Source organism: Chaetura pelagica, unplaced genomic scaffold (assembly GCF_000747805.2).
Source record: "Chaetura pelagica isolate M959 unplaced genomic scaffold, ChaPel_1.0 scaffold121, whole genome shotgun sequence".
Lineage (NCBI taxonomy): Eukaryota > Metazoa > Chordata > Aves > Apodiformes > Apodidae > Chaetura > Chaetura pelagica.
This window is the reverse complement of record NW_009954546.1, coordinates 1,305,468-1,320,267: the sequence shown is the minus strand read 5'-3', so window position 1 is coordinate 1,320,267 and position 14,800 is coordinate 1,305,468. Positions and strand designations below refer to the sequence as shown.

The 14,800-nt window shown below is 42.1% G+C and overlaps 1 protein-coding gene across 1 annotated transcript in view; it reads left to right on the top strand.

Moving 5' to 3' along the window:
* The window catches only part of SETBP1 (SET binding protein 1), a 271,244-nt gene that overhangs the window by 166,891 nt on the left and 89,553 nt on the right, over positions 1 to 14,800 (top strand). Inside the window, exon 4 of the mRNA XM_010005038.1 lies at positions 7,428 to 10,893. Within this exon, the coding sequence (XP_010003340.1) occupies positions 7,428 to 10,893 (3,466 nt within the window). The remainder of the gene's footprint in view (positions 1 to 7,427; positions 10,894 to 14,800) is intronic.

Here is a 14,800-nt window from a genome sequence, read left to right as displayed (position 1 = left end):
TGTGAAACAATACCACTTCCAAAGGGATGGAAGTGTGTTTTATATATGAATAATAAAACCTTAATATCACTGCTGCTGCTGCTAAGTTAATTACCAAGGTTTTTGGACAAAGAAAGCATGCAGCTCAGCAAAGGATTCTTGCTCTGTTAGCCTGGGCTTCATGGACATAATGTCTCAAACCCTCACTTAAAAATCTTTATCCTGGACTGAGGCCAAATAAGGACCAAACCAGGGTTATCTCACCAGATGAATGGACAAAATGGTATGAGTCCCATTGTAGTCCACCTTAGCTGGTGCCCATTTGTTATCTCCCAGCTGCCTAAGCAAGAGGCAGCAAGCTGTTATGCTTAAATGCGATATTTAAACTGCATTGTTATGTCGGTGATGATGGGCTCTTTGTTGGAGATGACAGAAAAATCCCATTGTTTAGAGTTTTCCCAGACCTGGTGCTTAATACAAAGCTCTGAAAAGAGCAGAGTTGTTAAAACATTTGATAAGGAAAATATGTGCAGAGATTGGTTTATCCCACTAGTAAGGAGCAGATCAGGCTGCAGCACCAAATCCTACCTTTATACATCAAAATGTTGTTGCAGTTTGCCCCAGACAAAATTCTCAGTTCCTGTGTGTGGCTAATTGAAGTGCCTGAAACCCAGCAGGTGATTGAAATAGTGTGCAAATCTTCCATTTTAAGGCAGGTAGCTAAATTCATTTGGAATAACTTTAGAATTTCTGAATTATTTAACAAATCATCACGCTTTACCAGGAATGCGTGAAAAATTGCAATTTGCAACAACATCAGCAACATGTCTGATAATCTCTGCACATTGCTTTGTGTTTTCCTGAAGAGTAAGTGGTTTAGATAGGCATTCTCAAAACAATTATAATGCAACGGCCTGAACTTTAGTTTCTTTATATTGATATGCTTACAAAAATACCTGAGGGACAAGAGTTGCATAGTGATGGGAGTGCAAACCTGGAAGGACCTCCAGCAGCTTCAGTGAAGATCCTTCTGATTTGCATGAGGCTTGCACCACAGTCTAGATGTTTGTGTTCAGTGAATGGACACAAACAGGTGAAGGCTTGTTTTTAATTAACCCACTACCACCCCATGCTGTGTGTTGCTCTCAAGTAGTGCCCCTGCAGCTTCGCGTTAATTCATGCCCCTCTCTTGATGTCTGATGAACGATCCTCACTCCTGTGAGTGTGATGGTGTGAAGACTTTGTGCTATTGAAGACTCAGGGAGCTGGCAAAGGATTACAATCTGGGAGGTATACATTTCACTGCTTTGGAAAATCACCTTTGTTTGGGATGTAAATGATGAATTTTATGTTAGAGCCTGCTGACATGTTTTCTACTAGTATTTAAATTGGAATTAAATTTGCCACGTAAGTTCTGCACAACATTCAGTGGGGTTTCTCAGAAGACACTACATCCGTTTGCACTTCCAGCAAGTGTCATATGCCAGTTTGTGATTCTTCCATCCAGGTTAGAATCACCAAGGACCTAAAGGACTTTTTAAAACCATTTCAGACACTTTCTATGATGAACTCACCTGACTTGATCACAGGTCCCTCTCATAAATTGATTACATTGACCACTCAACCTGTAAATCATCAGGCCAGAGTTAAGCTTCTCTGGACTTGGTGTCTCCTCTGCTTGGCATCTTTTATTTACAGGGCCAGGCTACCCCCAGGAAGGCTCAATGTACTCACCAAAATACATGAAGTATTTCCAACTTGTAATTCTGATTAGAGCCTTCAAGTGAACAATTTGTAGCTGTCCCACTGGGACACAAAAGGAAATGGTCGATTTTGAGCAAAAGTGTAAATTGGGCCAGGATTATTTATTCATGTTTCAGAGCTGGAAATCTCCAACATTCTTCCTCTCAAAAGGTTTTATCCTCCTGTAAGATGTTTTCATGCATGTCTAGGAAGCAGAAATAGAAAAGAAAGTTTTTTCAAGAAGAACAAATCATCTGGAACTTCTATAGTTTCTAGAGGCTCCTTGCAAAGGAGAGTCTGACTTTTCAGAAGGCAGGTGCCTATTGCATTTTCCACTTAACCTCACTGCCACCAGATTTATTAATTCTGTTTAGAAAATCTCAGCTTGACCTTTTTCTAGGCACCAAAGGCCTTTTTTTCAGCATTGTCTGGAGTACTTTCAGGTATAAGCTTAAGTTAAAGCAGGTGTGGACTCAGGCTTGCCTGTGCTCTGAGCTGGCAAGGGAAGGCCTAGGTTGTATGCAAGACTGCTGCCATGGCACAGTGCTGTGCCTGACATAGTATCCTTCTCTGCCTGGCTTGGAGATAACAACTGGTAACCCAGCATCTAGCCAGCCCAGGTGGCAAGCAGAGCGAATGTCCACATACATACAAACAATCACAGCTTCACCCCATAGCTTTCCAGTGAGACTCCAGCTCCTGCGTGCCAAAATTGCTACCAAAAACGGCTTACAAGTTCCTAGAGCACAAAGAGGTATTATATGGTGGTTTTTTATGAGATTTGTTCTCATAGAGAGGCAGAGGTGGCCCTGAGATAAAAGCAAGCACCTCCCAAGACTGATTCTAAGTGACATTATCCATTTAGGAAAGCCTTTCCTCATTTTTTTTTCTTTTTTTTTTTTCTTTTTTTCCCTCTTTTTTTTATTTTTATTTTTTAAATTTATTTCCAGGCTGTGAAGAAGATAACAAAGGATGGTATGTCCCCAGAGCACACTCTGATGTGTCACTGTGGATGCCAGTCCCCACAGACGCTCCTCTCCTGATGTTATTAATTTTTAAAACAAACTTGCTGATTGAGGTTCTGACTGCCTTTAAATTGTCTCTACAAGGAGACTGTGTACTAATTAACCCACAGAAACAATCAATGATGTACCTTTTTCAAGTTTCAGGGTGATTAGAATATGAAAATTAAGAGCACAATGGTGCAGATGTTTTAAAATCACAGCAGACAGCAATTAGTGACAGGGGAACCAGCTGCTTATCTCTCCAGATAAAGCCTCTTAATAGGGAATTACACTTGAGGAGCCATTACACAGATGGATCTGCGAATGATTTAAAGAGGGGGCGTTGTAGTATTAACTTTGATTTGCAAGCCAGTTTCTTGACAAGCTGTCTGTGTGTTACCTTCCACAAAAAGGTGTGTTTGGAGCAGAGGAGCAACATTCTTTGTAATCACTTGGGGTTTTTTTGTGATGGGTTTCTCTTAATTACATGTTTTATTGTTATTGTTGTTGTTTTTATATTCATTTTAATATATATTTTATTAATATTATTTCATTTTATTTGGTTGCTGACATCTCTTCCCAGTTGCTTTGGGACTGGGAGAAGTGTGTGGATTTAGAGAGAAGTTCAGTTGAGGAAATGGGGAAGCAGAGAGAGATACCCAGTAGTTAAATGAAAAGAGTCCCTGAGGGATGGATTCTCCTGCTGGATATTACTGTCAGACTAGGGTGCTGCTCCTCATGGGACTGGTACAGTCTCATCCCCTCAGTTACAAGGGCTGCATGCCAGAACAAAATTGTTAAGAGGAGTAATCACCTCTGCAGATGTAAGGTTGCATAGCTCTGGCAAGGCAGGTGTAAACACAGCACCCTACCTGCTCTGCTCTTGCCAGTCATCCTCAGTTGCCATTTTATGGAGTGTATGTTGCTCATAGGTATACACATCATTACCAAAACTGAGGACTAAAACTTACGATCTTGGCATGTATGCTAATCATAAGCAGATAATAAGAGGATTCAACTTTTTTTTTTTTTTTTTTTTTTTTTTTTTTAAGTCCAAGTCTTAGTATGTGCTGGATCACATTACTCAAACTTTTTTGCAGCAATAAAAACTATTAGCTTTGTTATGTATATTTTATTTTCTTTAAAGGAAAGATGCTACTATTCCTCACAATCACATCCAGTAAACTGAGTATAAAGAGAAATATTGACCAAGTCTGATGAGATGTTATATAATGTCATGGCTTAAGTTACGCTTATGCTTTTGAAGAAGCAGACTCCCAGTGCAGAATATCTGGCTGTTCAAGGAAATCCCATCTAATGAAAGAGTGAACTACAAATAGAGGCAGGTGCTGAAGCTTGAAATTTTTTTAGGGTCTCATAAACCACAAAGTAAATAAAAGTAAATCTCTCCATTTTCATGAAAAAGCCCATCCTTGATGCTAGTGGCGTTGATGCTGCCATAGGAACTCTCTTCAAGTCAGCAACCCCTTGTCAAGACTTATGGAGCTGCAGTATATTGCATGCTTACTGATGACTAAAGTAATGAACTTGTGTGAAAGCCATCAAGGTCCTGATTTCTGAAGAGCCCTATTTTCCCTCACCCTACTGACAGCCCTAGTGTCCTCCAGTAGCTCAGCAGAGGCATTAAGTTAGCTCAGCTGGGGCTTGTTGGCTTAGGGTGATACTCACCCAGCAGGGAAAATTGAAACTTAAACATTAATATCAATGAGATCAGACAGCACCCCAGGTGGATACACAGGGAATAAAATACACTTGGCTGCATTTAACTTAACTGATTTAGTAGTGCTTTTAGGTAAACATATCCCACATATCCACTGCAACCACTGAAACCCAACCTACTGCAGCCAAATGATCTCTGGTTGCTGTGCTGCAGAATAATTATTTTGGGGTGATATGGATGTGTCTGGCAAGAGATAGCAAATAGTAAATGTTACACAGGAAGAAGCTGCATGAGAAAACCCAGTGGGCTGTTATGTGCTTGGGCAGATGTATAGTTTTGACATCCCGCTTAGGAAATGGAGTCCCCTGATCCAGCAGACTGGCCATTTTTTGAAGGCCTGTTGAAATCCGAGTGCTTATCCGTGTGATTAAATGCCTCCAGAGTTGGCACCTTTGATGACATAGGCATATCTTTCTCATTAATTGTAAGATAGATGTTGTGGTGGCCTGTGGTGCTGAAGTAATGACAAGGCTATCATTAGGGATATGTTGGAAGTTGCATCATCATTTTATAATGTGCAGGCCGAGGAAATGAGGCTGGAGGAGCCAAGTGATATATCAGCATTCATCGCTGATATATAGCTGGCCTCTCAGTTCTGAGCCCTTATTAACTGTTGTAAAATATAGATCAGAGATTATTACTCCTTCTAAACTAGAATCTGTGTGTGTGTGGTGTGCTTGGAGGGACCAGGGTGCTTTCACTCCCTGCTGTAACCCTTTTTCCTTTTCATTTTTGTGTTTGGTTTTTTTTCCACTTCCAAATGAATTTTTTTAAGTAATTTTATTTCACAGCTCAGCCTTTTGGAAACAACATGGGAGTAAGGTGTTGCTTTAGCTGCAGTTTTAAGGCCAGGATCTGTGCAGAAACAGCCTGTACCTGCCTTGCTGTGCATCCTGGAGACCAAGAGAGGCCTCAGCCCATCATTCGCAGGCCTTTTCTAAGTCACAAATCGTGGCATCTTGGGAAGATGATGTTTCATGTGAGGCATCAGTGGGAGGGCACCCACCTCCTGTCCCCTGGGTCCTCACCAGGGGATGGCCACCTCCTGCTCACCTCCTCATGCCTAGTTAGACAGCACACCCCGCCTGGGAGCCAGAAAAGCCCCAAACAGCTGGGGTGAAACAAATCTCAGGAGCTTTGTGATCAATTAAAAAAAAAAAAAAAAAAAAAAAATTAAATAAAATAAAATCAAAGCAAAGCAAACTATCAAACTTCAGTGCTGGTGCTGCTGTTTTTCTTTCAATCCTTCCTTAGCCTCATTCCAAGGATGTGGACTGGGGTGGGCTCTGTTTTGAAAAAAAAGTGTATCAGTGGTGTGGATTGAGACTGCTGCATGCTGTGTGGCTTGCCTGGGAGGCCACTGCAAGAGGAGGAGGAAGAGGAACAACTGATTCATTCCCCAAAGGCTGTTTATGCGTTTGGCTCTTTTCTCAGGCTGAAGAACCCGCATGTCTCTTACCCGCGACATCTGCAGCTCCACCGCAGCTGCCTGCTTTCATTTTCTCACTCCACAGTTCCTGGAAATCTCTGCTTTCCCTGAGCACGGCTGGTCCATGTGCTCAACAGCTGAACTATCTGCAGGACTTAAAGAGGCACTGATTACTCCTCAGACTGTGGACCATAACAGCCTCATTTTTGTTGGCTATTCCAGGAAACGCACATGACTGGTTTTTTATGCATATGAGGGTATCTCGACCTCAGTTTGCCAATAATGTGTGTTTACTGGTCTCTAAATAATGTACCATGGGCTTGGGGGTGTTTAAACACTTTTCAAATGCCTCTGAAGTTGCTCAGAACTGGGGACACTGCTTCCCAGATCGAAACCCTCTTATGCTGACAGCCTCCTTGCCCCAAAACTTCTACTGCAAACACCCCAAACAGGGACTTGAGTGTAACACTACTGATAGAAACTTAATTGTAACTGTGTCTGCAGATGTTTGCAAAAACACAGGACACTTAGCATTTCTTTTCTATTGTTCTTTCCTTGGTTACATATTTATTTTAAGTCTCTGATCATTTATTTGGCATTTGGAACCACGTCAGTACAGCTTGCTAAGAACAGTTGTTTGCAGTACTAGGTGTACTAAATTTATTGCACAGTTTGATCCAGAGCTGTACAGAAAAAAAGCTCCTAAATGTGAAGGAGAAAACAAATGCCTAGAAGAGGTCAGTTAATTAAAGTAAAAAAAATAAAATTAAAATAGTAGACATTGTTTTGTTCTGTAACATTCTCCAACATGATTCTACTTACTGTAACCTCTGCAGTTTGAAGAGCTGCTGTCAGATTAGGAATGTTATTGAAAATATCTCTTCCCAACACTGCAAATAGCAGATTATTAAAATGGAAAGGGAGCAATGCAAATCTTGAACCTGCCAAGTGTGCCTCACACACTTGACGCTATGCATATGATTTTAAGCTCTAAGTTTGTGTGGATGACTTCTTTGTGGAAATTTAAGCAACTCAATCTTTGCAGATTGTCGTTTCATAGGGAAGTGGACCCGTGGGTTTTCCTCATGTTTTCCCCTTCTGAGATAATTTTTCATTTTTCTTGTTTCCAACAATGAGCTTAGTTACTGTTGTTGAGCATCAAATTCTGTGAGGGATTATTTTTTAGGAAAGAAGGATTCTCACCAGGAGGCTGAGTTGCACCATTCATCCATTGAAAGGGAATATTTTACTTGTGTTTTAAATTAAAACTCAATGGAATATGTTTGTAGAAATTTTCCCATTGTTTTTAGAGTGGGAAAATATAACCACACTTGTTTACAGTGCAAGAATTTAAATGCAAATTTGGCTCAAGTATAAGAAGATTTTATAAAGGCTCCTAACCCTTACAAGGACATTGGTTAAGGAGAGTGCTCATTCACATTACAAATAATGAGCTGCAAGCAAATGTTATGGATAGAATGATAAACTAATTTTTATTTTTTTTTAATATATATTTTCTGCTACCCACCAGGTATATGACAGGCCGCAAAAACATCCTGCTCTGCACTATGATCCAGGCCTCCAACAAGACTTCACCAGTGACACCTTAAAATCAAAGCACCAGCAGAAAAGTAGCAACCAGCACCATCTTGACTGGTCAGTGAGCTCTGATACTGGATCTGCTTCTCAAAGTTGCTTCATCAACACAGAACCCAATCGAGAAGCGGTTAGTGCCACCAAGGTCTCTGTTTCAGAGCCAGGAGTTTCCTTCAGCAAATCGCAAACAAAGAAGTCCTGTACCAGCAGCCCATGGGGGCAGCTGTCGGCCAGTAGTAAAGAGCTTGCCATTTGCAGTGCAGTCCCATCACCCACCAACATTGCTGTGGCCACCCAGCTAAGCAGCACCTCTGAGTGCAATGGGCTTTTGCCTCTCGGGGATCAAGACGGAGGTCTGCAGCTGGAGGCCCCTGATCAACCCACTGGGAGTACAAAGAAGAAGTCCAGCAAAAAGGACTTGATAAGTCAAACCATCCAAACCACAGACATTGAATGGGTGAAGAGTGCTCAGAAGACATTTGACAGCAAATCCCATGACAGCATGGAAGGGAAAAAAGAGTCTTACTCAATGGACAGTGTGCTGGATACATCACCCTTGAAGCAGAATTCCACCTCTGCAAGCAGTTGTGAAAGTGATACCAGTCACGTACGAATTACTATCCCAATAAAGTCTCCAACCATAGATACATCTAGCCACAAAAGGAAAAAAAGGCAATCCACAAAATCTTCCATCGAGAAAACTCTCCAGGAGAAAAGCCTGCCTTATGGACTTTCTATGAGCAGTGAAGTAGCAAACAGGACCAGCTCTCTACCAGAGGGAAGTAAAAAAGATCTTCGAGCCACAAAGCCAGGGAAAGTGATTGAAAATGAGCCTCCCTTAGTAGCTATTGACAGCAGTGTGCTCACTGACAAAGCTTCCCCCAACAGTGCCACCAGACTTAGAAAATCTGTAGCTGTGACATCCGGTCTCCTACCCACCGATCTTCCGACAGCCACCAAATTATCCGAGGTCCAGCACCCCAAACATGCAGCTAAGCGGCGATGGACCTGCAGCAAACCTAAATCTATCCTTCGGGAGACCTCCATGACAACATCTGAGAAGCTGATGGTGGAGCCTCCTTCAGCTTATCCCATCACACCATCCAGCCCTCTGTATACCAATACAGACAGTCTTACTGTGATCACACCTGTCAAGAAAAAAAGAGGACGACCAAAGAAACAACCTTTGCTTACTGTTGAAACCATTCATGAGGGAACCTCCACCAGCCCAGTGAGTCCAATCAGTCGCGAATTTCCAGGAACAAAGAAAAGGAAGAGGAGACGGAATCTGGCCAAGTTGGCCCAGTTTGTCCCAGGAGAGGACAAGTCCACCAGTGAACTCAAGTTTCACAAAAAGGTTGGGAAGCTTGGGGTCTTGGATAAAAAGACCATTAAGACCATTAATAAAATGAAGACCCTCAAGAGGAAGAATATTCTCAATCAGATCTTGTCCTCCTGCTCCAGCAGCATAGCTCTGAAAGCAAAAGTCCAGCCACCATCTAGTGCTGGGCCAACCACCATTGATGCCAGACTAGGGAAGCAGATCAATGTCAGCAAGAGAGGAACTATCTACATTGGTAAAAAACGGGGCAGAAAGCCAAGAGCAGAGCTGCAGCCTCAGCCAGAAGAACCTAAGACAGCCATCAAGCACTCAAGGCCTGTTTCTAGCCAGCCAGAAAACCCAGCAGTGCCTTCCAACCTGCAGTCACTTGTGGCATCGTCACCAGCAGCTATTCATCCGCTTTCCACACAGTTAGTGGGGACTAATGGCAACCTTAGCCCTGCAAGCACTGAAACAAATTTTTCAGAGTTAAAAACTATGCCAAATCTTCAACCTATCAGTGCTCTTCCTACAAAGACCCAAAAAGGAATGCACAGTGGAACTTGGAAGCTGTCTCCCCCCCGGTTAATGGCTAATTCGCCTTCCCACCTCTGTGAAATAGGTTCTCTGAAAGAAGTCACACTGTCGCCAGTGAGCGAGTCTCACAGCGAGGAAACCATACCTAGCGACAGTGGGATAGGTACAGACAACAACAGCACTTCTGACCAAGCCGAGAAGAGCTCAGAATCCCGCCGGAGATACTCCTTTGATTTCTGCACCCTGGACAATCCAGAGGCTATCCCATCTGACACCAGCACAAAGAACAGGCATGGTCACCGGCAGAAGCATCTCATTGTGGATAACTTTCTCTCTCATGAGAGTATTAAAAAGCCAAAGCACAAGAGGAAAAGGAAATGCCTGCAGAACAGAGATGACCTCCAGTTTCTGGCAGACCTTGAGGAACTCATCAATAAATTTCAAGTGTTCAGGATTTCCCATAGAAGTTACACATTTTATCATGAAAATCCATATCCCAGCATCTTCAGGATTAATTTTGATCACTACTACCCTGTGCCATATATCCAGTATGACCCATTGCTCTATCTTCGCAGGACCTCTGACATGAAGTCTAAGAAGAAGCGTGGTAGACCTGCCAAAACCAATGACACCATGACAAAGGTGCCTTTTTTACAAGGGTTCGGTTACCCTATTCCCAGTGGGAGTTACTATGCACCCTATGGAATGCCTTACACATCAATGCCTATGATGAATCTTGGTTACTATGGTCAGTACCCAGCTCCTTTGTACCTGTCTCACACGCTCGGAGCGGCTTCCCCATTTATGAGACCTACCGTGCCCCCACCCCAATTCCATGCAAGCTCTCATATGAAGATGTCCACCACTGCCAAGCATAAAGCGAAACACGGAGTGCACCTACAGACACCTGTGGGAATGGGCCTTGGAGACATGCAGTCCACTTTGGCTCCTCCAAAAGTTGGAGGAACAAGCCTTTCAAGTGGCCGACTTCACAAAAGGAAACACAAACATAAGCACAAGCATAAGGATGAGCGGATATTGGGGACACATGAAGATCTGAGTGGTCTCTTTGCTACCAAGTCCACTGGCTTCTCCAGCCATGCAATCAATGAAAGGCTAAGCAGCTCAGATAAAGACCTCTCCTTGCTCAATGAGAAAAGCAAGCATAAGGAGAAGCAGAAGCACCAGCATTGTGAAACGGGACACAAAGGCTCCAAGAGTAACTTTGAAGTGGATACGCTGTCTACATTATCACTTTCTGATGCCCAGCAGTGGTCACAGAGTAAAGATAAAAGTGACTCAAGCAGTGATCCCATTGACTCTTGCACAAAGAGATACTCTGGTAATACTGAGAGTAATGGAAGGTCAGAGTCCCTGGACATGTTTGGTGAAATGACTTCCTCAAGTGAGAAGCGGGACAACGATGCAAGTGGGAATAAAAGAAGAAGCTTTGAAGGGTTTGGAACTTACAGGGAGAAGGACATTCAGCCCTTCAGGACAAATAGGAAGGACAGAACTACTTATGAGACTTCAGCTTCTTCTGGTAAGCTCTGCTTTATTCTATCTTACTGCATTTCCATTTTAATGCTGAACAAAGAGAGACTTGCCATTTACAGAAAATATGTTTATGAATCTATAACTTCCCAGGCTTTTTGTAATTTGCATCCAAACTTTGGGGTGATCAACAGGAAAGTTGGCCATGCATTAAGCCCAAACCTTTAAGATTTCAAGTTCTAACACACAATTAAAAAAAAAAAAAAAAAAAAGAAATTTTTCTGCCTTTGCCTTTCTGTCATAGTTTGTTGCACTTCCTCCAAAAATCTCACCATTGCATTCTGCAACAGCAGGAATTAATGCCTGTTGGCAAGGCAGGCATTTTTCTTACTGGTGTCTCATATCTTGGGGTGGAGCTGTTTCCCAGCCTTTCAGAAATGAGCAAACAGCCATGGCACTGCAGAGCAGAGAGACTCTCTGCTCTGGCCCAGAAAGTGTAAAAAATGCATTTGTTGATGGGATGGACCAGGCACGTGGGAAGTTGTGAAGCTGGGTCAGTGTCCCATGACTGGTGTGGTGTACTGCTGACCCAGAGGGACCTATCATGGTGATAGCTGGGCTGAATATATGGAAAACCTGGGTACAATCCTAATGTAAATCGTTCACTTCCAGTTGGCAGGTGTCATGTAAAGTAATTATCCTGAGTATTGAGTGGCTGTGGGAAGGGACTGGTGTCATGGAAACAGTAAACCCTAACCAATTTACTCTGAAGAGTTTTAGAACTCATGACTTGGAAATATAAGCTGGGCAGATGAGGAGTGAGGAAGTTTCCTTTGACTGCTAAGGACATCTGTTCCCCTCCTGCAGAGGGAAGAAAAAAAAAAAAAAAAAAAAGGATTCTGAATCTTGTCTGAGAGGCTGAATTATGCTTTACAATAGGGAGCTGCTTTTGTGGTTACACAGAGGCAGGTGTTTTGCTGCAATATAAATGCATTTAGCTTGGGAGCAAGCCCAGATCTCCTTCACCATCAGATATTTATCACAAAGCAGATTTCACACTTGGTTCTGGAAAAGGGTGAGCTTTCCTGAACAAACCAGTGGAGGATGAGATCCCAATGTGCTAAAAAATAGCTTCAAAGAAAAGTAATCCATAGCCTCCAAAATAAAAAGAGAATCAGCTGAGAACACAGAGGGAGCAGAGAATTTATATAACCTGCCAATGCAAAGCTCTTAAGTTTTTTATTGACTTGTAATTGATGGAGATCCAAAGGTTGCTCATGCTTGAGCCATCTAGACATGTCCATTTTCTTCACTGAGACCAGGACCTGGACTACAGCAATGAAACACAGTCTATAATGAGTGTTTATCACCTGAAACCATTTCAGTTAATTGTATCTTATTATATCAGACCAATTGTGACACCCAGAAATATTGGAAAAGAGAATTAATTCAGTCACTGGTTATAATAGGGTCCCACATGCCTGAAAAAGAACAAAATTATTCTCTACCAGGTGCTGCAGTGATTAATGCAGTGCTGCATTAAGGAAGTTCTGTCCTAGTGGACAAGGGTTTAAAGTCTTCAAAATTTTTAACAAGGCTACTTCTCTATTTTTTTAGTGGTTGTTACTGATATTACAGTTTGGTAACAGTTGGATTTGCAGCATTATTTCTTTCTGAACAGAAGAATTTTACTAAACCTGTACCTTCCAATTTAATATATTTCATTTAAGCATAGCAAATTTTTAAGAGAAGATTCTCAGCATTGCTGACCCCAGAATGAATTTTCAAATTAGGGGCGTGATCCCACCAGGCTGGCTTGGAAATAGAACTTGTAAAGAAAATGTCCATTTCATTTTCCTTCAGTTTATTGTCCATGACAATAAAAAAGTAAAGATGGCATGGCAGAACTTACAGTTGGAGCTCCATCAGATTTTCTGTCTAAACTTTTAAAACTGGTTCTCATTTAAGCTAAAAATAGTAATTTTTATTTAATTTTACTTTTAATTATTATAACTGCACATCTTCCCCTTGATCTAGTCCATCAAGTCTCAGATTATGGACTGTTTTCTTCTTTGTTAAGCTATTATTTAGATGGAAAAAACATCAGCCATTAGCTAAGCAGGGCCAGCTAACCAGAGCCATACCTTGCACTACAAGGAAAAATACTAAAACTAAACAACTCTGCCAAGAAAGGCCCAGAGCCAAGACTGCTCATTAAAACCTAGGAACATCTGTCTGCCTATGACTGTCTAAGATCTCAGTGCAGCATTTTTCCTCTATGCCTTTGACCTTCACTGGGATTCCCAGCAGAGGTCTATACTTGAGTCTAACCATAACTATTAACCAGGTCCCACTGAGATGGGATTAAACTTTTCCATGATAACCTTGACCTTCTTTCTCCTGATTCACCTTGCATTTCCCTTATGTGACTAAACAGTGATTGACTAATCATAAAAACAAAAGGTAAAAGGAAAAATGAAGTCCTGTGAGAACATACAGCTCTGTCTCAGGAGGCTATTTCCATAGCCTGGTTCCTCTTGCCATTTGGTATTTGTCATCATTCACAACATAAAATAATATCTAACAGAGATAAGAGTAGACATCCTGAATATTCAGATGAAAGCTGGAAATAGATTTATATCACAATTTCAGTGTTATCTTTACTGCATGGACATTTTGGCATGCTCAGTAATGCCATTTGCAGCTTCATTCTGTGTTTTTTGGAGATAAAATACGAAACTAAATTCACTCACTCTCAGTAGAGATATCTATGATAAGAGAGATGAGGGAACTATTTACTTCTCTTTGGCATTCAGGAATTGCAGTTTGTTTCAGTGTAATGTGCTGGTGCAGGTGCCATTGTTTGTTTGTTATATTAGTTATTATTATCCGTATTGTAACAGCCCTTAGCCATTTCTGGAAAGTTCAGTGTTTCCTGGTGCTATGCAGTCCTGGTATGTTTCCTGGTTCTACCATGCATCTAGTAGAAAACAGTTCTGCCATATAGCCTTAAAGCCTATATATGCTTTTACTGTCTAGAGAGACTAGGGTGTGAAGGGAAAAGTTATCCCTCTTATTTTCTGGAGGAGATGGTTGCAGTCCTGGCAAAAGAAATCAGTACCAAAAGTGGAGGTTCCTAATGAGTGAGTGCCACCAGTCACTTTGGTTGGCCACATCCATTCCCTGTAGTGCACCAGAGTGCACTATCACTGGCCATTTGTTAAGGGGGACCTTGTGAGTTTTGGTTCATTTTACATCTCTTGGGTCCTCTTGGGATTAAAGGTGCAGAGTTAAGGTATATGGCCGTTCTCCCAGTGCACAGCCTGTTTCTTCACTACTGTTTTGGAGGAACTGGCGGTCTTCCAATTGACACTAATTATTAAAGCTTAGAATCATAGAACGTATGAGGTTGGAAGACACTTTTAAAGGACGTCTAGTCCAGCCCCTCTACAGTGTGTAGAGTAGATTAGGTTGCTCAGAGCCTTGTCAAGCCTGACTTTGAATGTTTCCAGGGCCGGGGCCTCCACCACCTTCAAGTTGTATGCACCAAGCACTGACTCTGGTGACTACCTTCTTCCACTCCCATAGCTAGAAGTACACCTCATGCATTTGCAGAACACTCCTTAGCCCCTCTGCTACTCTGTGACCTGAGGCACTGTGCACATCTGGATGGCTGATCTTTTCATCTGTTCTCCAGCAGTTATTAAAGCCTCACGTGAGGGACCCAGGGAAAAGCCACAGATTGGTGCCACAGCTGGGCTGGGGAGACTGAGAGCAGAGCTGTACTTTAAAGAGGTCCTCATAGCAGACTCCACATCTTGTCATGTGTCTACCTGCTTCATTTTCTTACGTGATGCTGAAGAGGAGACTTGCGTTGCTGATGAACTGTCTCAATGCCAAAGGCTGTGTTTTTGGGGAAAAAAAAAAAAAAAAAAAAAAATAAAAAGAAAAAAACG